We start from the raw sequence: 21,476 nt of genomic DNA on the forward strand, positions 1-21,476 counted from the left end.
CTTTAACATACCAAGAATCAAGGCCACCAGGGTCAAAGACAGTAAAATGAATCAGTCATAGGAATAAGATATAAAAGCAGAATGTCTGGACTGCAAAGCAAGTTGTGGCTTTTACACATTAGTCTTAGCATCCTGTTACAGGAGGATAGAGAGGGAAGACAAAAATGACTAATATTAACTGAAAATGTGCTCTACATTGCACTTTTATTTATCAATAAGAATATTCAGGTGGGTAAAGTAGGCTTGCCTGAAGTCACACAGTCTTTTGAGTAGTTGAGCCAGGATTAAAACCCAGACCATCTGGTTCAGTATCAAAGTCTTTTCATCATACCATATTCCCAGTAAGGCAGAGTAAAGGGGAGACCTGGTCAAGAAGCATCAATTTCAAGGTCCAGGATCCTTCCAGAGATAGAGGTCAAATTATATGCTTGAGATGGGAAAATGCATAATTACCACCTTTATTGATCTGATCAATACTGAACCTATCTCTCCATCTCTGTCCAAGAATTTGACATGAAACTTCAGGGGTCATGCTAAGCCCCTCTTTATAATGCAACTTCTAGGAACTGATTTTTTTAACTTAGGATTTCTTCATGTCCTTTATGGCAAATTACTGTATAAAGCCTAAATTATGCCAAGCAATTTCACAATCTGTTTATTGTTATGTGGTATAATAAGGAATATGTAACTTGACAATACTCTATACATACAATTTGTTCTACTGACCACTCAGTTCTTAACTCTGAAAGTCTTACATGCCATGGTGAAAATGTCCTTCATTTATGTAAATACTTTCCATCATTTTTGCTGAGTTAGGTATCATACTACAGACATGAATTGTAAAATTTTTCTCTATAAAGATGTCTTCCACAAAAATAAAAATAAAAATAAAAAAGATGTCTTCCACAAATTTATCAAATTAATCCAGTTCCTGTTATTTATTAAGGCTTGAGCTAATACTAAAGGCTTGTCTGTGCTTAGTTCATTATGATTTTACCACTGGTATGAATCTTCTGATGTACAGTGAGCTGTGACTTCTGGATGAATGCTTTCCCACACACAGCACACCGGTAGGGCCTTTCCCCAGTATGAATTCTCCGATGTAAAACAAGGTCTGACTTCTGGGAAAAGGCTTTTCCACATTCAGCACACATGTAAGGTTTCTCTCCTGTATGAATCCGCTGATGTCCTGGGAGGTGAGACTTTTGAGAGAAGGCTTTCCCACATTCAGTACAAACATAAGGTTTTTCCCCTGTGTGAATTCTCTGATGTCCAATGAGGTGTGACTTCTGACAGAAGGCTTTCCCACATTCACTGCATTTATAGGGTTTCTCTCCAGTATGTGTTCTCTGATGTATGATGAGCTGTGACTTTCGGGAGAAGGTCTTCCCACATGCGGTGCATTCGTAAGGCTTCTCCCCAGTATGAATTAGCTGGTGCGTAATGAGCTCTGTCTTTCTGCTGAAGGCTTCCTCACACTGAGCACACTTGTAGGGTTTCTCCCCAGTGTGAATTCTTTTATGTATAATGAGGTGAGACTTCTCACAGAAGGCTTTCCCACATTCAGTACACTCATACGGCTTCTCTCCTGTATGAGCTCTGTGATGTATAATCAGCTGTGACTTCTGGGAGAAGGCCTTACCACATTCTCTACATTCATAAGGTTTCTCTCCAGTGTGGATTCTCTGATGTATAATGAGGGGTGATTTCTGGGAGAAGGCTTTCCCACATTCGCTACATTCATACGGTTTTTCCCCAGTATGAACTCTCTGATGTATAATGAGGGATGATTTCTGAGAGAAGGCTTTCCCACATTCAGAACATTCATAAGGTTTCTCCCCAGTATGAGTTCTCTGATGTACAATGAGATGAAACTTCTCACTGAAGGCTTTCCCACATGCACCACAATCATATGGCTTCTTCCCGGTATGAATTCGTTGATGTACAATCAGCTGCGACTTCTTAGCAAAGGCTTTTCCACATGTAACACATACACAGGTTTTCTCCCTAATCTCAACATTCTGATACTGAGTATCAGATTGTTTATTGCTGAAAATGTTTCCACACTCATTACCATCATAGGGAATTACTCCATTGTGACTTTTCTCAAGATCAGAACTGGACACACCACGGATAGATGACTTCCCACATCCAAAGCTGTCATCAGGGATTTTTCTTGAACTGCTCTTATTACAACTAGGCAAGCCAGTATTAGATTTCAAGTTCTTTTTAAATGTATAATAGTCATGGGGTCTTTGTCTTGAAGTATCTGACTCTATGCACTCTTGCAATATTTTCCCCAATGCGTTATATGTATGATCTGAATCCAAAGTCACTGTTTGGTTGTTGATGACCGTTACTTGCCTGAAAAGTTTGTCTTGGTTTTTCTGACATCTCTGCAACTGGCCATCACCTTGACAGACTTTTAAAATGGAGTACAATGAACCATCCTTCGTGACTCCTTTCAGTATCTTATTATGGAAGGAAACAGACCCCAAAATACATGATTGAGGGTTGTCAAAGTTACTCTTCCTGTCTAAAGGAAAGAAGATAAAATAAAAGTCATTAAGAACAATTAACAATGCAGAGGAGTGGAACAAAAGATTGATCCAATGAAGCTGATGAATTCAGAAACCAGGGATGGAGGCAAGCCACTTCATAAGACAGTACAGTATAGAGTATGATCAGGGGAATGGATAGACAAGGATGTTAAAGAGAAATACTCATGAAAAACTAGACCTGAAAGAGACAGAGAAGTGCCTGAATTATTATCACTCTAATTTTGGATTACTCTTCTAGATTTTGCCCATTTCTCCTGCTTTCTGAATGGAAATGCTCTTCACCTTTTGAATTCATTTTACAAACCATTTGCTACATATATACTTGACCTACTAGGTGACCCTGCCACCACTATCCAAAGAAACAGGTCCCTTCTGCATTCACAATACTTTAACTCTCCTCAGTCTACTTTCCTAATTAACAACTAATACAAACAACAGAAAAATCCAAGATCCTGCTATTGATTCAGTATCAGATTCACACCGAGGATCCAAGCTTGAATCCTACTATTCCCTATAAATTCCTTCTATATGTTATCAAATAAAACTGGCAAAGATCTCCAAGAAAAGCCATATGTCTGTAACTACAAGGTTTTATTCATATACTCTTCACGTCCACCCCTACTACAGTTTGTCTTCAGCCCCTCCCTCAGCATCATCAACTTAATATATCTTCAAAGCAGCTACAGCTGCATGCTCTGGAAAATGCCTTCTAAATTCCATCGCATCTCTGTAGATTCTAATTTTCTCTGAAATTTTAAAACCAATAACACCATTTGACCTTTTTTTTTTTGTATAGCCATGTATTTGGAGGTCTTATCTTCTAAAGTACAATGTATGCTCTTGGAAGGAATTTGCCTTCTATTGCCTATTAAACCTTTTCATAAAAGGCGTTACATATACAGTAAATAAATGTAATAAATATTTAATAAAAAATATAATAAATATTATATACATGGAGGATCAATAAGAAATAGCTATCCCCTATAAAGGCTTACAATTATTTAATTGATGAATTATTTGTTGAGTGTCTACTAAATTCTCAGCACAGAAACAAAGAATAAGAGAATTCACTAAGGAGACAAACATAAGCATCAGACACCAATGAAGTAAAACAAACAAACAAACAAACTGATATTTCACTTCCCTTGTCTCCCATCTGCCTGATTTTCACCTGGATAGACCCAATTTGGCATGTTTCTCTTTATGATCCACGGATCTTCTCCTTGTTCCAACTTGGAAATGACATCTGGTTTGGAAACTGGATGCCCTATTAAATGGAAATCACAGAGGAATTGGGATAGACTGCACAGAAGGCAAAAGAGAAGGTGCAGTTTAAGGAGGTCTACACTGAAGTAGTCCATTTGGCCCTCAGCAAACTAATGACCTCCATTTGGGAAGGTATGAAGATCATATACTCAGGAACCACCTAAGCATGGCGACTGATAAGGAAAGGCACTTTACTGGACAAGTTTGAGTTACCAGGGAAGCCACCCTTACCCACTGAGAGCAGGTGGCTGTAGTTCTCCAGCATCACATCCCTGTACAGGGTCCTCTGAGCAGGATCCAATTGCTGCCACTCCTCCTGGGTGAAATCCACAGCCACGTCCTTGAATGATACTAACCCCTGTAAGAGTATATTCCTGTTCAATCTAAAGTGATCATTCTCATCATTTCTACAGTATGCAAAACTATACCTACATCTAGTTTTGTATCAGAGTGTTTGGGATAAATGATGTAAAATCCTGCCTTCAGCAAGAAGAGCCAGACAGAACAGGAAACTGAAAGGGAAACTGTAAAATGCCTATCTAATACAAATGGTAAATTAATAAGTGATAAAGGCAGCATTCAAAGAACTGAGGAAGACAGATTATTCGATGAATACTACTGAAACAACTGGACAGTTAACAGAAAAAGAATAATGTTGAACCCACATGTTAAAGGCTGAACTGTATACCCTAAAATTCATAGGCTGAACTCCTAATCGTTAGTATACCTGACAAAGTAACCTTATTTGGAAACAGGGTAACTGTAGTTGTAACTGGTTAATTAAGGTCATTAGGGTGGACCCTAATCCAATATGACTGATGTCCATATTAAAGGAGGAATCTGAACAGAGAGAAGTACACAAAGAGGGAAGATGGTATGAAGAGACATGAGAAGATAATCATCTACAAGCCAAAGAGACTTGAAACGGATCGTTCGTCACAGCCCTCAGAAGGAACCAACCCTGCTGATACCCTGAATTTTGACTTCCAGTCTCCAGAACCATGACACAAAAATTTCTGTTGTTTAATCCACTCAGTTTGTGGTATTTTGTTATGTATGGCAGCCTTAGCAAATGAATACAACAATATCTTATGTTTTGGAAAAATAGAAAAAATATATTCTGGATTGAGCAAAAATTTAAACTCTAAAAATACCAAAAACTATAAAATAGCAAAACAAAACCTGGGAGGATTTTTATTAATAATTATAAAGAAGGCTTTTTAAAGTATAACATTTAAAAAAAAGAAAAGCCACTTTTAGAGAATCAGAGAATGTCAGAGTTCTTGAAGATTATAATCCAATTGCCTTATATCATAGGTAAAAAATCTTAGCTTCCCCTAAATCTTACAGTTCTATATATACACAATAGCTAAGAATATAATGAGATACATCAATTATAACAGCAATATTGAAAAACACAACAAGAAATACATAGGAAACATTCATGAAAAAAACACAACAAATTATTAATGTGACATTGAAGTAAAGGATTTGGGTACAACTGTAAAGCCATATGATGTTTCTGGAGGGTAAACTGACTGTTTTAATTATGTCACCATTACGTTCATAAGAGTTGTCACCTAATAGTGGAATCTTAGTGATCTGTTATTATTTTAAACTGTTTTTGAGTTTTTTTCCCAGTAATTCCCTTATTATCAAATATTGCTTTCAGAAAGAAGATAAATATTGTTTGAAATATCAACATTCCCCAACCTAAAAGACTCTTTGGTTCCATCTTTGCACATATATCTGGTTTCATCTCAGTCTTAGGGTTTCTCTCATCCCACACCAAGTCTCCTATTCACATCATCAAGCTGCTAAATAAGCATTTACTTTGTTCTCATAACAAACTACTTTACATATGAGAAAACTGAGGCTATTACAGTGGATACTTAACCTCTTGCCAGAGGTTACACACTGAATATAGGACTAATTAACTAACTGCCAGATTTAAAAGCACATATTCTGACTCAGTAGCTTGTGTTCTTGACCACTGTACACAATGCTTTCCTTGATATTGTAAACAAGATCCTCCATATTTTATTGCCTTAATACCAACTTTGGTCAAAATTTCCATGAAACACCCTCCACTTTAGTTTTCCTCAAATTCTCAGCCTTTTCTACTTTTGCAAATGCTGTTTTCCACCCTCATCCTACTCCCCTACATGATCGAAAGTTCAATAATGTTTTAAGCTGCCTGTTCTCAACTTCCTTATAAAGCTGTTTGCTCCCCATTCTCTGCTGGCTCCCCATCCCTATTATAGAACTTTTATGTGTTAATGTTACTTTACACATCTGTTTACCCCGTTTTTCTATTCATTCTTTTCAGGAACGCACCATGCCTAAATCTTGAGATATCCCACAGCTAGCCAGTGCCTATGACATATATTTGGTACTCAAGAAATGTTTGCTAAAAAGGAATGAATGAAAATTATAGAGAGGAAAATAAAGTTCATGTTTAGTTAAAAATGGTTTTCTGAACTAGTCAATAATACTCTTGTTGTCTAAAGAACAGTAACACAAGAAAGATAATAAATGTAGAATGTAGAGGAAATCTGGTAAGAAAAGAGATGTAATGCTAACATTCTACTTCTGCTTTAAGAATGATATTAGAATACTTTAATATACTAAATATGTATAAATGTTGTTAATTTTGAGTAAAATGTAGTACATAATCAGTGGAAGATTGTACTTTTGTATCTGCTACATGCAATTTGTACAACTTGGGTGAATGGGAAAATGGAAAAGATGGAGGAGATGGACGGGCAGTCAGCAGGTGTTAGAGGAAGAAAGGTAGGATAGACAGGTCTGAAAATGACAACTGTGCTACTGCACCTTAAGGAAAAAATTTAAATCCTTCTTCCTGAAGGAATGAGCATATAATCAGTTAATTGGCCATGACAGCTAGATTTATTGGGCTAATAAAAAATCCATTTTCATTCTTTAAAGCAGCTCTAATAGAAATATAAAGTCAACCAAATAAGTAATTTTAAATTTTTGAGTAGCAATGTTCAAAAAATTATTTTTTCAATAATATATATTTATCTTAATACATCCAAAATATCATCTTAATATGTGATCAATCTTTAAAAATTGTTAAGGAGCTTTTGGGAATTAAATCTTCAAAATCCAGTAAGTACGTTACACTTACAGCACACTTTAATTCAGACCAACCAATTTCAAGTGCTCAATAACCACATGTGGCTGGTGGCTTTGTATTGGACAGCACAACTCTAAAGCTACTAAGACCCAAAGAAGGAAAAAAATCTGCCTTTTTACAACAGAACTCTGCTAAGTTCTACTGTCAAATATACCAAAGAACTCCTAATGCAAAAGCTGATTCCAAGATTTGACAATAATTTTCGTATAATAATAATAATAATAATAGCTAATACTTATATATATAACAAATCATCCCCAGTTATAGTTCTAAGCATGGTTTTTACTCACTTAATCCTCACAACAACCCTATGGGGATTATAATCTCCATTTTAAGATTAGGAAACAACCTCAGTCAACTGGGCCACAAGGATATATTACGCATCTGCTAAAACAATAAAGGAGAATTCTATGTACTGACATGGGAAGATAGTCAAAATGTATACAAAAACCTTTGTACTAGCCAGTAAAATTAAAAATCAAGTTGCAAGACAAAACTGTAACATTATTTTCTCAAAAGAAAAGGATGAGAAAATAAAGTACACCCTTTGTACTACCACATATACACACTTAATCACAGTTATACTTACAGTGAAAAAGGTTTGGAAGGTTAGAGACAAATGGTTAACACTAATCATCTCAGAGGAAAAGAGCTGAACTTAAAAGGTCTCTCAGTTTTTAAATTTTTATCTTTTTATTTGGTTAAAATCTTTATACCATATAAATAGTGAACACTGGCAGGGAGAAAAAAATAGACTTTTAAAAACGGAAATGCAGAGAAGAAACTGGCCTCAAGTTGGGCAGTAATCCTACAAACTTTGAAACCATAGTAAAGGGTACAGAGCAGCACGGACCCTTACTCTCCAAAGTTTTGTCAAATAATTATATTTTAAGAACTGCCTTTTGAGAAAAATATATATTTTGGAAGACCATTCAAAATGTACCCATTATCCAGATTTTATCAGTGGATAAAGTTGGACAATAAGAAGCCTCTATAATCAATCTAGTCCTTTAAAGCAGAGGTCAACAGACATTTTCAGTAAAGTATATATTTTCAGCATTGCAGGCCATATAGTACTTATCCAACTCTGCCCTTGTAGCACAAAAATAGTCACAGACAATATGTAAACAAATGGCATGGCTGTACTGCCAATAAAACTTCATTTATAAAAACAGCTGGAGAACTGAACTTGGCCCACAGGCAATAGTTTGATGACTCCAGCCATAAAGGATAAAGTTTAAAGAGTTTGGCTATGACATTATGATAACCTCCCTCTAAAAGAAATCACTTTATGGATACAGCTACAAGAAATTTATTATTGCATTTACTACAGAAGTGTTAGTGAGAACACTGTGGACTCTATCACCTAGAGAAAGACCCCAAAAGGAAATCTGTTCTAGTCTTATCTGGAAAGAAATAACATCTTCCCGTGGGAAATCTATCTGCTTCTCTTTAGAGCACTACAAATCATGTAACTGATGACACTTGCAAGAAAGATAAGAAAAATTGGTACATCAATTTTTAAAAATGGTTTATCTACATATTACCTTGCAACTCTTTCTAGGTCTGGATATTTACTTTGGCTACCTTTTCCCTGATCCAAATTTTAGCTGTCTTCACTTTTCCACTTGATTGTTTGGAAAACCAAAAAAGGAAATTTTAAAAATTAAAACTCAAAGCAACTCACGTGGGACTTCATCATTTTCTGCTCTCTTCTAAAAGGGCAGATGCCTGAAAAAACAAAATTTTTCAAAATTCTGGCAATCAGAAGGATGTTTTCATAGACCAGATCCAGACTGCAGCTTCCATGTTCACCGGTGTAGAAACAACTACCACAGAAGTCAGGTAGATGATAGGCCAACCTGTGGGAGAAGATTGTGTGGTCCTTACAGAGGATCAGCAAGTGTCATGTGAAGGAAGTCCTCTTATGACTACATATGATGATCACATGGAACCTGGACGAAGTTTTTTAATTGTATAGATGTGAAGATATGTTTCATATTGATTTATTGACAACTTATTTTCCCCCTCTATGAACCAGCAAATCCATTCTGATGTTTTCATAAGGCAATAAACATGGACAGATAGAGATATAAAAAGATAAAGTTCCCAGGCAATAAGAATGGCCAATGACCAAATGGAAAACCGAGGTCTGTATTATTCCTTTGTTCCCCCAAAAGAATCAGCAGCTGAATTCTGATAATCTCCCAAGAGCTCTTGTATTTTTTCCCCTCTTTCTTAGCAAACAGAGCAAACCTTCCTACCAATCAATTTTCATGGACCAAACTGTTAATTTTAAGATATTTTCTGTTTAAACTTTTATTGCTGATTTTCAACAGTATGGTCAAATGCATATAAAAGTGGAGATATGTTGGAACCATCGATACCAACAAGGGAATATACCGTAATGCAGGAAGGTACATACCTGGTAAATCTTTCTCAGTCCCAGAAGAAGTCATGCAGACATGACTGAACTTGTTCAGAGGAAGTGAGTGCTCCCATGCCACGGAGGCCGTTTTATATGGGGTATTCCAAGCTCTGTCAAATTAGATCTGGAAGGAAACAATCAGGAAAAATAGTCATACTCATCTCTGAACACCCAGCAGTTGCTCAATAAATGTTTTTTGAATAAGATATAAAATGATTTCAATAAACTTAGAAAGAAGAGGGACTAAAATTACACTTTTCGTAATAATCCTATCTTTTTTGATTTGTTTGGTCTTGTTTCAAAATTATCATTTTTGTGGAGGATGGGGCACCAGGCTAGGGGCATAATGGTGGATTGAGGAGGGATTTGACCTATAAGGCTGCTTATTTATTACCTGTGTAAATGTAATGTACGTTAAAATATTAGGGCTGATCAGCATGACACCCTGATCCCGTTACTGCTCCCTCCAAACCTCTGCATCCTCGGCCTACCTATCATACATCCCTCAGAACTCCCCCAAGCTCACCACATCACTGACAATCACATGGATGCCCCGTCATTTAGTCCACAGCCCCCTTCACCAATCACTGATTCCTCAGTCTCATAAATCCCCGACACAGTCATCTCCACCAGTCAGTTCCCCTTCATGCCATTTCTGATCCCACAGACAACCCCGTCACTGACACAACATTATCCAGTTACTAATCTGGCAGCTCACCCAATCTCTGACTCTCAAATAAACCCAACCCTATTCCCACATACCTTCCCCCACCCCCGCCAGGAACTTCATAAACATCCAATCAATGACACTCACGGACCCCTGTCGTTCCATTACAATCCGAAAGACTCATTCATCACTACACATATCCGCCCTCTGACCTGCGGTTCATTTATCAGATCCAGATCCAGAAACGCCCGTCGCAGCTTAACCCGGGACGGCTGTCACATCCATAGTGGCAAACTCTCCCGCTTCCTGTCTGGGTGAGCAAAGCGCGGCGCTCCCAGGCCTACCGGGCGGTTTTGCCCACTCCGCATCCTCCGGTGCTTTGTTCAGGAGGCAACATGGCCGCCCCCGTGCGCTGTGCCTCACAGGGAGCCGCCATCTTGAGAGGCCGGCCAGTTCCGTACAAGCGGAGGAGCCAGGTTTACGCTGAACCCGAGGCTGGGCTGTACCACTGTGGCAGCGGGGTGGGGGAAAGGTGACAAAAAGGAGGATTATACAAACCAGTAATGTGTAAAATTTTGCAGAAAGCCTTTACAGGAGGATTGGGCAGGAAATTTGACAGATAACGTCATCTATTAGAAAACTGCATTTGGTGACAGAGCAAGAATATGAAGTGGTAAAATATTCTCTCTGGAGACTTTACTTAAAAGTGTAAAAGGTACAGCCCTATATCGGGAGATTCTACTTGCCGAGACAGGTGGAAACACGAAATAGTACGGTCCTCTCCCGGGAGCTTCCACTGTGGGGAAAAGGGGGCAAAGAGATGCGAGAATCCACAATAATGATGAACTTTACGCAAAAAACAGTTATAAGGAATTCTGTAGGGGAAATTACTACTGCAGTAGCAAGCTGCAGAGGCGGACTGAAGAAAAAAAGTAAAACTGAGAGACAGGGAAGCGGAGATGCAGAGAATCAAGAGACTAGGAGAAAGATAACGGAGGCAGAGGAGAGGCCTGTGTAGGAAGAGAGATGAGAGACTGAAAGGTGAAAAATGGAAGTACAGAAACAAAAGTGGGAAGCTACGGGACAGGACACAACACGGGAGACTCAGAGGCAGGCTGAGACAGAGGACACCAAAACAACAGAAGGAGAAAAGGAGAGGAAGAGCGTGAGGTAGTTAGAGATTTCAGGAAAAAAGATCGCTTGCTTAAAAAAATGAACCATTACAACACTTGTTAACATAACCTTTACCTTACATCAACCTTTTATACTTTTTTTTAAAATGCACACTAACAAACTGATCTTCATGTGCATGAACAGATACAATTTTGAATCATCACAGATTTTACAAGACCCATGATTTATTTTTGGCTTGTGTGTAATTAAATGAGCATCAATTTTATATTAGCAGTTATGTCTTCCGTGCAAATAAAAGAACATCTGGATTTAGATATGAAGAGATTTTATTCAGAAAGATTGCAATAGGGAGAATGCACTAATCTCAGAAATCTGCGAGCATCTCACAGAATCAAACAGAAAAAGGCTTTTTATTTAACAGGGAGGGGTAAGAAGAGTTAACATGTACTTTCAAGAGGTGGAGGTGTGCAAGTGGCAAAACCAGGGCACTTCAACAGGAAATGTTTCTACGGCCTTCAGATTCTGAGAAAAACCCGTTGAGGAAGGATGTTCCGCATATCCTTAGTTCTTTAGTGTATGTTTAAACTTGGGGGCAAGCCAAAATTTAGGGTATGTGGGGAGGAAAGAGGCTTAACATTTGGTCAAGACAAAGATAAGGGTAAGAAATGGGCAACTATCATCACTCCAGTTTAAACTTCCACAGTTACATCAATCTTTATTGCATGTCTTGTGCTTAAGACAGTGTAGTCACTCACTGTATATTACACACTAAGGGTACGGTAACGATTAATTCAGAATCCTCAAGCAGTGATGCCAGTGGAAGTTGATACGGGAAAGGGCCAAATCATGGAGAACCAGGCAGAAATTGTGAAAACATTAGTTCTTTATCCTAAGACTGATGAGAAGCATAAGCTAATATTTCATTTAAAAAGAAGTTGAAGGGAGAGAAAGCCTCTTTCATAATGAAAGAAAAATTAAAGTCATGGTAAGGTACTATTTTCCATCTATTAGCTTGTTAAAAAAAGGATTCTAAGTCTAGAAATACATAGTGTTAGTAAGGCCATGGGAATCTGGAACTTTTCTTATATTACTAATGGGACAGACACATGGTATAGCCCTTATATAGGAGATTGGGCAACAGTTAGCAAAACTGTATGTATTTGCTATCTGTTGCTTTATAACAAATTACCTGAAATTTAGCAGTTTGAAAGTATAAATGTAATTATTTTCTTCATAGTTTCTGGGAATTAAGAATCTAGGAATAGTTTAGCAGGGTGGTTCAGGTCTCGTCTCTCATGAGGTTGCAGTCAAGCTGTCAGCCAGGATTGCAGTTATTTCAAGGCTCAGATGGAGGAGGTTATGCTTCTAAACTCAGTTAGTGGCTGATGACAAGCCTCAGAATTTCAATTTCAAGCTTAGTTCCTCTCCGTGGGGACACTTCTTAGGCTACATGATTATCTTCATGTCACAGTAGGGGTCTTCCCTCTCCCAAGCCTGCCTCATAGTATGGTAGCTGGCTTCTGTCCAGACCAAGTGAGTCAAGGGAAAGAGAGTGAGAGAGTACACTTAAGATGGAAGCCACAGTCTTCTTATACCCTAAATTGGAAATGACATCTCATTATTTCTATATTTGCTACAAGTGAGTCGCTAAGGATACCCACAATCAAAGGGATAGGAAATAAGTTTCACTTCTTAACAGGAGGATTATCAAAGAATGTATGGACATATCTCTAAAACTACAACACTACATATAAGCTTTTGCCCTTTAATTCAGAAATTCCACTTCCACGAATATAACTCAGAGATACACCGGAAAAAAAAAATACACACACACACACACACACACACATATACATATACACAGGTTACTTATTGCAGTACTATTTTTAATACCAAAAGACAGCAGTCAACCTGAACATCTACTAACAGAGGTCTTGTTGGTTTACATTACGGTATACATATGAAACAGTATTATTCAGCTATAAGAGAGAGACAGAGAGAAATGACTCTACACACTAATATGGAGGTAACTTTAGGATATAATGTTATATGAGAAAAAAAAGTAGGGAAAAAATGAAAATAGTTTGCTGTTACCATTTAGTTTTTAAAAATGTAAAAATGAGTATGTATACAGTTAATTCTTGTTATCCACGGTAGCTATGTTCTATTAAGTTGCTGCAAACACATAATTAGTGAATACTGAACAACTTCTCCAAAGGGAAATAAATAAAAACAAAATACATTATAATCTTCAATTACAGCTTTGTGTAACTGAAGATTATAATCTTAAAAACAACTCATCTTGGTGGATTCCTTTTTTTTTTTTTTTTTTTTTTTTTACAAAAGAAAAAACAAGGTTCAGAAGAGTTAAGTGATTTGCCTGAGGTCACTCCAACAACTAGGGCCAGAGTTAGATTTAAAACCTGTCCAACTGGCCTCAGAGCTGGAGTTCCTTGCACTATGCTGCACTGCCCCTACCGTCTCCATCCTCTAGTCATTTCTGTATGAGAGCTGGTACAAGGCCAAGTATCCCCTTGTTTAACCTCAGCTGGGAATGTGCGCAAGGGGCAAGTCAAATTTTTTGCTGCTCTGCACATGTCTGTTAATGACTGCAGAAGCACTGTGAGCGTTGATTTTGGGGTTAGAAATACATTTTAGTAAGTAGGTGAATTTGCAGATACAGTATCTGTGAATAATAAATATCAACTGTATATATGCTTACCATAAAAATAAAAAGCAAATGATGGAAGAATAAGCCATCAAATAAAATCTAATCTCCAAAAGGTACTATTAGTTATCTATTGAAAAGTGGCAACTTACCCCGAAATTTAGTGGCTTAAAACAGCACACATCTATTGTTCCACACTTTCTGTGGGTCAGGAATCAGGACATGGATTATCTGGGTCCTCTGCTTCAGGGTCTTCCACAAATCTATAATCAAGGTATTGGCCCAGGCTGCAGTCTCTCTCACCTGAAGATACAAATGGGAAAATACTCACTTGCAAGCTCAATTACATGATCGTTAGCAGAATTCAGTGCCTCAAGGAATGCTGAACTAAGGGCATTTGTGTCCTTGCTGGTTTTTAGATGGAAGCCACCCACAGTACTTTGCCACGTAGGACTCTTCAACTTGCAACTTGCTTATTTAAGGAGACAAGAGGAAGAGTCTGTAGGCAAGATGGAAGTCACAGTCTTTCATAACCTTATGACATATGTGACATCCCCTCAATTTTACCATATTCTATTGATTAGAAGCTGCTTCTATGCGGAGGGTATTATTACAAAAGACCACGAATACCAGAAGATGGGAATCACTGGTAGCTATCTTAGATACTTTCTACCCGAGGCAGAAAGGAAATAAGATAGAAGGGATAGGGAGAATACCTAATCCTTTTTACCTAACACAGCAAAAGGGAACCCACGCAGGAGCCAGCGGACTTCCATAGTGGAAGAGAAAGAACTAACAGTACAGAGAGACCAAGGCAGCTGTATTCAGAGAGCAGAGGACCAAAGAGAACACTGCACAGAAAGAGAGCTCCAGAGACTTGCAGAGGGTCCACTTCAGATATTCAGCTGAGTAATGGTCAGTGCATGTATGTAAGGAAAAGCAGAGTCTGGGAAAAGAGACACCAGAAAGGAAGGAGTAAACAGTAACTGGAGCTCACAAAAAGCCAAGATTAATGCCTGCTCCCACCAGCCAGACTGGAACACTTTATAATTCATGGGGCATTGGGAATAATACACAGAAGGGCCTTGCCTCAATAGTGGGAAACTATTAGCTCTACATTCAAATCTTGCTCTGGTGCCGCCTAACAACTGTTTCCAAGTAACTTAACTGAACTACAGAAAAAGGCTTCAAAAATATTTATCGGAACACAAAAGTATTTAGCACCCACAAGGTAAAATTTACGTCTGCCATCAAATCAAGAATTATCATGTCTTGTTCCTGACCTATTATAACAATAATAAATCTATTATTATAGAAACTGGAAAATGATACTCATAATGAAGAGCAAAGTCAATCAAAGGAAAAAAAACAGATCAGAATGAAAAAAGATGTTGGAAATTGTAGACCTGAATAGTAACAAATTAATATAGATTTTATAGTCATTAAAAGGATAATATGAGAATATTATGAACAACTTTAGCCTCATAAATTTGACAAGGTAGAAAAATGAACCATTTCTTCAAACACCAAAACTCAACCAAGATGAAAAAGGACTCATCTGTAGAGTCCTATAACTATGTAAAAAGCTGATTCTTAAAGACCTTGCAAAAAAGAAAAGATGATTTCACTGGTGATGCCTACCAAAATTTAAAGAATTAACATTGATTTTACACAATCTCTTTCAGAAAATAGAAGAGAAGGGAGTATTTCCCAAATTAGTTTATAGGGAAATTATTACCAAAATAGTACGATGAATCAAAACTGCAGACCATTGTCACCCATGAACTTACACAGAAAAACCCTCAACAAAATATTAGCAAACCAAACCTAACAATCTATTAAAAGAATTATACGCTATGACCAAGTGAAATGTATTCCAAGTACTCATAGCTGGCTCAAAATTAAAAATTAATCAGTTAACCTATGAGCCAACAAGATAGAAAGAAAAAGTATACAACCGTATCAATTGACAAAGAATAGGCATTTGACAAAAATCCAACACTCATGCATGAATAAAACTCTCAGCAAAATAGTAACAGGAATTCCTCATTATAATAAAGACCATCTCCAAAATTAAAAAAAAAAAAAAAAAAAACCACACACAGAAAATGTAATACTTAATGAAGACAGACTGAACAAGTCGTCTCTTAGGTCAGGAACAAGACCATGATGTTTGCTTTCACCACTTGAAATTCAACATAGTACTGGAAATTCTACCCACTAAAATAACACAAGAAAGTAAGGTTATCACAACACTGTAAATCAACAATACTTCAATAAAAAATACATAAGATAAAAATAAAAATAGAAAAAAGCAAAATTAGAAGCATATAGATCAAAAAGGAAAGAAAGAAAACTGTTCCCAAAGGCAAATGACATAAATGATTGTCTATGTAGGAAATCCAAAGGCATTTACCAAAATTATGCCTAAAACTAACAACTGAGTTCAGCAAAGTAACAGAATACATGATCAACACAAAAATCAATCATATTTTATATACTAATACTAAAAACATGGAAATGGAAATAAAACATAAAACCATTTTTAATCACTCCAAAGAAACTGAAAGGCTTACACTTATCAAAACATGTAGGATCTTTAAGAAGAAAACTACTAAATGCCATTGAAAGAAATCAAGTAATTGGAGAGACAGACCATGGTCACAGATTTGAAGACTATAAATAATATAGATTTAAATTATCTTCAAGTTAATCTCTAGCTTTAAAGGAATTTCTTTTAAAAATCACAGCAAGTTTTCTTTTTTATAGACTTAGACAAAACTATTTTAAAATTTACATGGAAAGGAACAGGCCCTAGAATAGCTAAAACAATCTTAACAATGAAGAATAAGGTGGAAGGAATTACTCAGACAACTTCTATTCAACATTGTATTGGAGGTTCTACTTAGTGCAATAAGGTAAAAAAAAAAAAAAAAGAAATTTAAAATGCCTGGTTTGGAAAGGAAAAAAATCATATTCATTTGTAGATAACATGATCTATATAGAAAAATCCAAGGTATCCTACAAAAAAAAAGTACTAGAACTAATTAGTAAGCTTAGGAAGGTTGAAGTATACTAGATCAATATACAATAATTAGTTGTACTTCCATATACTATTAATAAATAATTAGAAATTAAAATTTAAAACATCTTCAGTAGAATTTTTAAATACAAATGGTTTGGGGGCAAATCTGACAAAAGATGTGAAACACCTGTACACTGAAAACTATAGAATGATGCTAATAGAAATGAAAGAAGACTTAAATAAAAGGAGCTATGTCATGTTCAGGTTTCAGAGCCTCATTACTATTGTAATGTCAAATTCTGCAAATTGATTTACAGGTTCAGCGCAATCCATTCAAAACTGCAGCAAACTTTGGAGAAGAAACTGACAGGGAAAGAAATAAAACTGTCCCTATATGCAAAGGACAGTTTTATATTCATATAAAAGGGAAAAGAACCAAGAATTACCAAAGCAACTTTGCAAAAAAAAAAAAAAAAAAAAAAAAAAAGAAGTTTGAGGCTTAACACTACCTGATCTCAAGACTTACTATACACACATTACAATAATAAGAGAGTGTGGTATTGGTGTAAAGACTAAAAAAATGGATAAATGAAACAGAATACATAGTTCAGAAATACAGCCAACTGATATAATGACAACAAAAGCAATTCTGTTGGGGAAAGAATAGCCTTTTCAAAAAACAGTGCTGGAATAATGGGATATCTATGTTTTAAACAGAATCTCAATCCATTCTTCGTAATATATACAAAGAAATTAACTCAAAGTGGATCATAGCCCTAAATATAAAATCTGAAACTATAAAACTCCCAGAATAAAATGTAGGAGAAATCCTATGTGACTTAGGATTAGGCAAATGGTTCCTAGTTGACAAGAAAAGCATGAACCATAAAAGAAAAAATGATAAATTGGACTTCTGGTCTTCAAAAGACACCACTTAAGAGAATGAAAAGACAAGCCACAGACTAGGAGAAAGTGTTTCCAAATCATATATCTAATAAAGAAACATCAGCCAGAAAATATGAAGACCTCTAACTACCTCTAACTACTATTAAAAACTGAGCCAAAGATTTAAACAGACATTTCACCAAAGATATACTGACGGCAAATGAGAACATGAAAAGATATCCAATGTCATTAGTCCTCAGGGAAATGCTAATTTAAATCACAATGAGATACCATTAATCACTTACTAAAATGACTAAAATTTTAAAAACTACTATTACCAAGTACTGGCAAGGATGTAGAGAAGTGAACTTTTACACACAGCTAGTAGGACTGTAAAATGGTGCAATCCCTTAGGAAAACAGGCAATTTCTCAGGTCAAATATTCACTAACTAGATGATCCAGCCATCCCATTCCTAATATTTGTCCAAGAGAATAAGTATTAGGCATGCGTGCATACAACATACAATAACCAAAACGTGTGCACATGAACATTTGCACAGGAATGCTCATAGCAGCTTTATTTGTAAAAGCCAAAAACTGAAAGTTAACTTAAATGTCCATCAGAGACAATTAGATAAACTATCCATACAATGTAATACTAATCAGCAATAGAAAGGAATGAACTCTTAGAGGGGAGGGTAGAGCTCAAGTGGTAGAGCACAAGCTTAGCATGCCTGAGGCCATGGGGTCAATCCCCAGTACCTCCATTTAAAAGACAAAAATCAAATAAATATACCTAATTACCTCCTCCCACCAAAAATAAATTTTTTTAAATGAAAAATAAAGGAATGAACTCTTGATACACACAGAAAATTACATTAAATTCAAAATAAGTATGCTGAGTGAAAAAAATCAGTAAAAATAAGAGTATGCACTTTATGATTCTACTTATATCAAATTCTAGAAAATGCAAATGACTATATAGTGGCAGAAAACAGGTCAGTGGTTGCCTGGGGGGACAAGGCGGAGAGCCAGTAGGGGAAGAGAAATGTCCAAGGGATAAGAAGACATTTTGGGAGATGATGGACATTTTCATTATCCTGATTGTGTTGACAGTTTCACTGGTGTATACATATGCCAATGCTATCAAACTGTGTGATTTATTGTTTCTCTATTAAACTTTAATAAATCTGCTTAAAAAAAAAAAAACAAAACCTCTATACCATGCCTTAAGATGCCCTACGTTAACTGCTTCTTCCTCATTTTTTTGACATCATTATAAACCACTTCCCCTCGTTCATTTCACTTCAGAGATTCTTGTTCTTCCCCAATTCACCTTCACCTCAGGGCTTTTGAGAACACTCCTCTTACTAGCATACAGATTTATCCCTACTCTCACCAAGTACCAGAGCAAATAAGAAAGATTTAGATTATCTCCCCAAAACGAAAATACCTTTTTCCTCTGGTCTTCATTTCTATTCTGGTCATTCTTAATCCCAGTTTATCCACATGTTATAAGCTTTCTGATCTATAAAATTTTGGAATGTAATTCCACACAGGTTGTTAAACCAGTAAAACTGTTCATTCACACTGTCATTTAGTCATTCAGCAAATTTTTAGCGAGCATCTACTATGTGTCATGCACTCTTCTAGAACTTGAGCTATATCATTTTAATATAGCTAAATATTCCTGCCCCAGTCATGCTTAAATGCTACCAAGATGGACAGACAATAAGCAAAATAAACTACAATGCTACAAAAGTGACATTTAAAAAATAAAATAAAGCAAGGATAACTAGGAATACTTGGGGGTGTCACACATGGAGGTCTGCTAGTCTTAGAGAACTGTGATCTAATCAGTCATCTAAGAACACGGTGTCATAATACAATGTAATTCTAATGTGATAAAATACTGTATGATGATAATTAAGAGTGTCTGCTCCTCCAGGCTACCAGAAGAAAGAGAATAATAAAGATTAGAGCAGACATAAACAAAATAGACAATAAAAACCAACAGAGAAAATCAATGAAACCAGGAGTTAGTTCTTCAAAAAGATCAACAAAATTGGCAAACCTTTAACTAAACTGACTTAAGAAAAAGAGAAAATATTCAAATAACTAAAATCAGAAATGAAAGAGGGGGCATTACAACTGATTTTACAGAATTAAAAAAGACTGTAAGAGACTATGATGAACAAGTGTACACCAACAAATTGAATAATCCAGATGAAATAAACAAATTCCTGGAAACTCAAAACTTAGCAAGACTAAATAATGAAGAAATAGAAAATCTGAATAGATTTAAAGCCAGTAAGGAGACTGAATAAGTAATCAAAACTCCCCCAGCAAATAACCCTGACTACAACTGCTGCTGGCACTGCTTCCTCCACATCAGAGCTTAGGGAGACACGCAGGTCATACTTCACTCCTGTTCAAGATGAAGAGTTTGAATCTCAAAGGAAAGCAAGATCTACACAAGCAGGACAGTCTAGAAGATCAACTCAGGGGGGTGACAATGACTGATCTTCAGGAAGCTGAAAAAAACAATAGCAAGAATCATTATACCCAAATTAGAGAACAAGAAAATGGAGAAAAAGAGAAACAAGATAAAGAGAAGCAAGAAGAAAAGAAGGAATCAGAAACATCTAGAGAAGATGAATATAAGCAAAAGTACTCCAGGATATAATATACGATGAGACTTATCAGCCTTAATAGACCAGAATCAACCTCAAGTTCCACTCCACCCTATTCACCTTCTACCATGAGCAGTTCACTCTACGGTTCAAGTCAACTAAACAGGCCAAATAATCTTGTAGGTATAATTTCTGCTTATTCCAGAAGATTAACAAAGGAAAAAGAGAGAGAGAAGAGAGTAGAGAGGAAAGGAGAAAATAAATCACAGCCTAAATCAATCAGAGAAGGACCGTGATCAAGAAACAAAAGATCCGCGGGAGTTTCATTTGGGACAGAAGACAGCAATGAGAATAAAAAAGAACAACAATCAGATGCAGAAGAGGATTCCAATAAGAAAGAAACTCGGATTCCATTTCTAGATGTAAAACAGGTTTCATGTCAGCTCGTGATTGGTGTGATTCCTTGCCGGGTTGCTCTGGATCATACCATTACTTAGAAAAAAGAAAGATTTAAAAGTAGTAGGCTAGAAAGGGGTGACTCCACTGACCTTAAAAAACGGACAGGTCTTAAATTTCCAATGGAAAAGACCACCCAGCGACAAGAAAGATTTGCAGATAGGTTATTAATGGAAATGGGGGGAAAGGGAAATAAGCTCTAAAAAGGAGAATATCTGAATCGAAAGACGAGCTCAACATGTTACCAGATCTAACGCAGAAAACCAGAGCCTAAAGGATGAAAATGGGGCCTTGATCAGAGTCATTGCAAACTTTACAAATTAACTCAGAAGCAGCAAGTAATGGAATTTCACATATTTGTAACCCAGGGTACCATAACTCAAAGTCACTGGAAACCTGGGAAGAATTTCTGGAGACGACCACTTTTGGGATATCCTGCCAAATGCCCACTTATCTGGGATTTTTCTTTCACTTGCTTAATTTTTTTTCTTGTATCAAGGCCATTGTTTCATGTTAAGGCAGGTGCTGAGAAGTGGGTTGTATGATTTTTCAAAAATAGCTGAGAAATAGTTTACACCTCTGTAGGCCCCTG

At 36.5% G+C, this 21,476-nt stretch overlaps 1 protein-coding gene and 1 pseudogene across 1 annotated transcript in view; one reads left to right on the forward strand and one right to left on the reverse strand.

Annotated features, from left to right (window-relative positions):
- Positions 1-202: 202 nt before the first annotated feature.
- The window catches only part of ZNF300 (zinc finger protein 300), a 28,914-nt gene continuing 7,640 nt past the window's right edge, over positions 203-21,476 (reverse strand). Inside the window, exons 2-8 of the mRNA XM_045521772.2 lie at positions 14,037-14,187; positions 10,295-10,590; positions 9,413-9,539; positions 8,675-8,718; positions 4,059-4,185; positions 3,733-3,828; positions 203-2,536 (exon numbers count right to left, since the gene is read on the reverse strand). Coding sequence (XP_045377728.1) covers positions 978-2,536; positions 3,733-3,828; positions 4,059-4,185; positions 8,675-8,718; positions 9,413-9,446 — 1,860 coding nt within the window. The 5' untranslated portion in view covers positions 9,447-9,539; positions 10,295-10,590; positions 14,037-14,187 and the 3' untranslated portion in view covers positions 203-977. The remainder of the gene's footprint in view (positions 2,537-3,732; positions 3,829-4,058; positions 4,186-8,674; positions 8,719-9,412; positions 9,540-10,294; positions 10,591-14,036; positions 14,188-21,476) is intronic.
- On the forward strand, positions 10,478-21,208 carry LOC141575573 (protein phosphatase 1 regulatory subunit 12A pseudogene; annotated as a pseudogene).

This window comes from Camelus bactrianus, chromosome 3 (assembly GCF_048773025.1).
Source record: "Camelus bactrianus isolate YW-2024 breed Bactrian camel chromosome 3, ASM4877302v1, whole genome shotgun sequence".
NCBI classification, from domain to species: Eukaryota; Metazoa; Chordata; class Mammalia; order Artiodactyla; family Camelidae; genus Camelus; species Camelus bactrianus.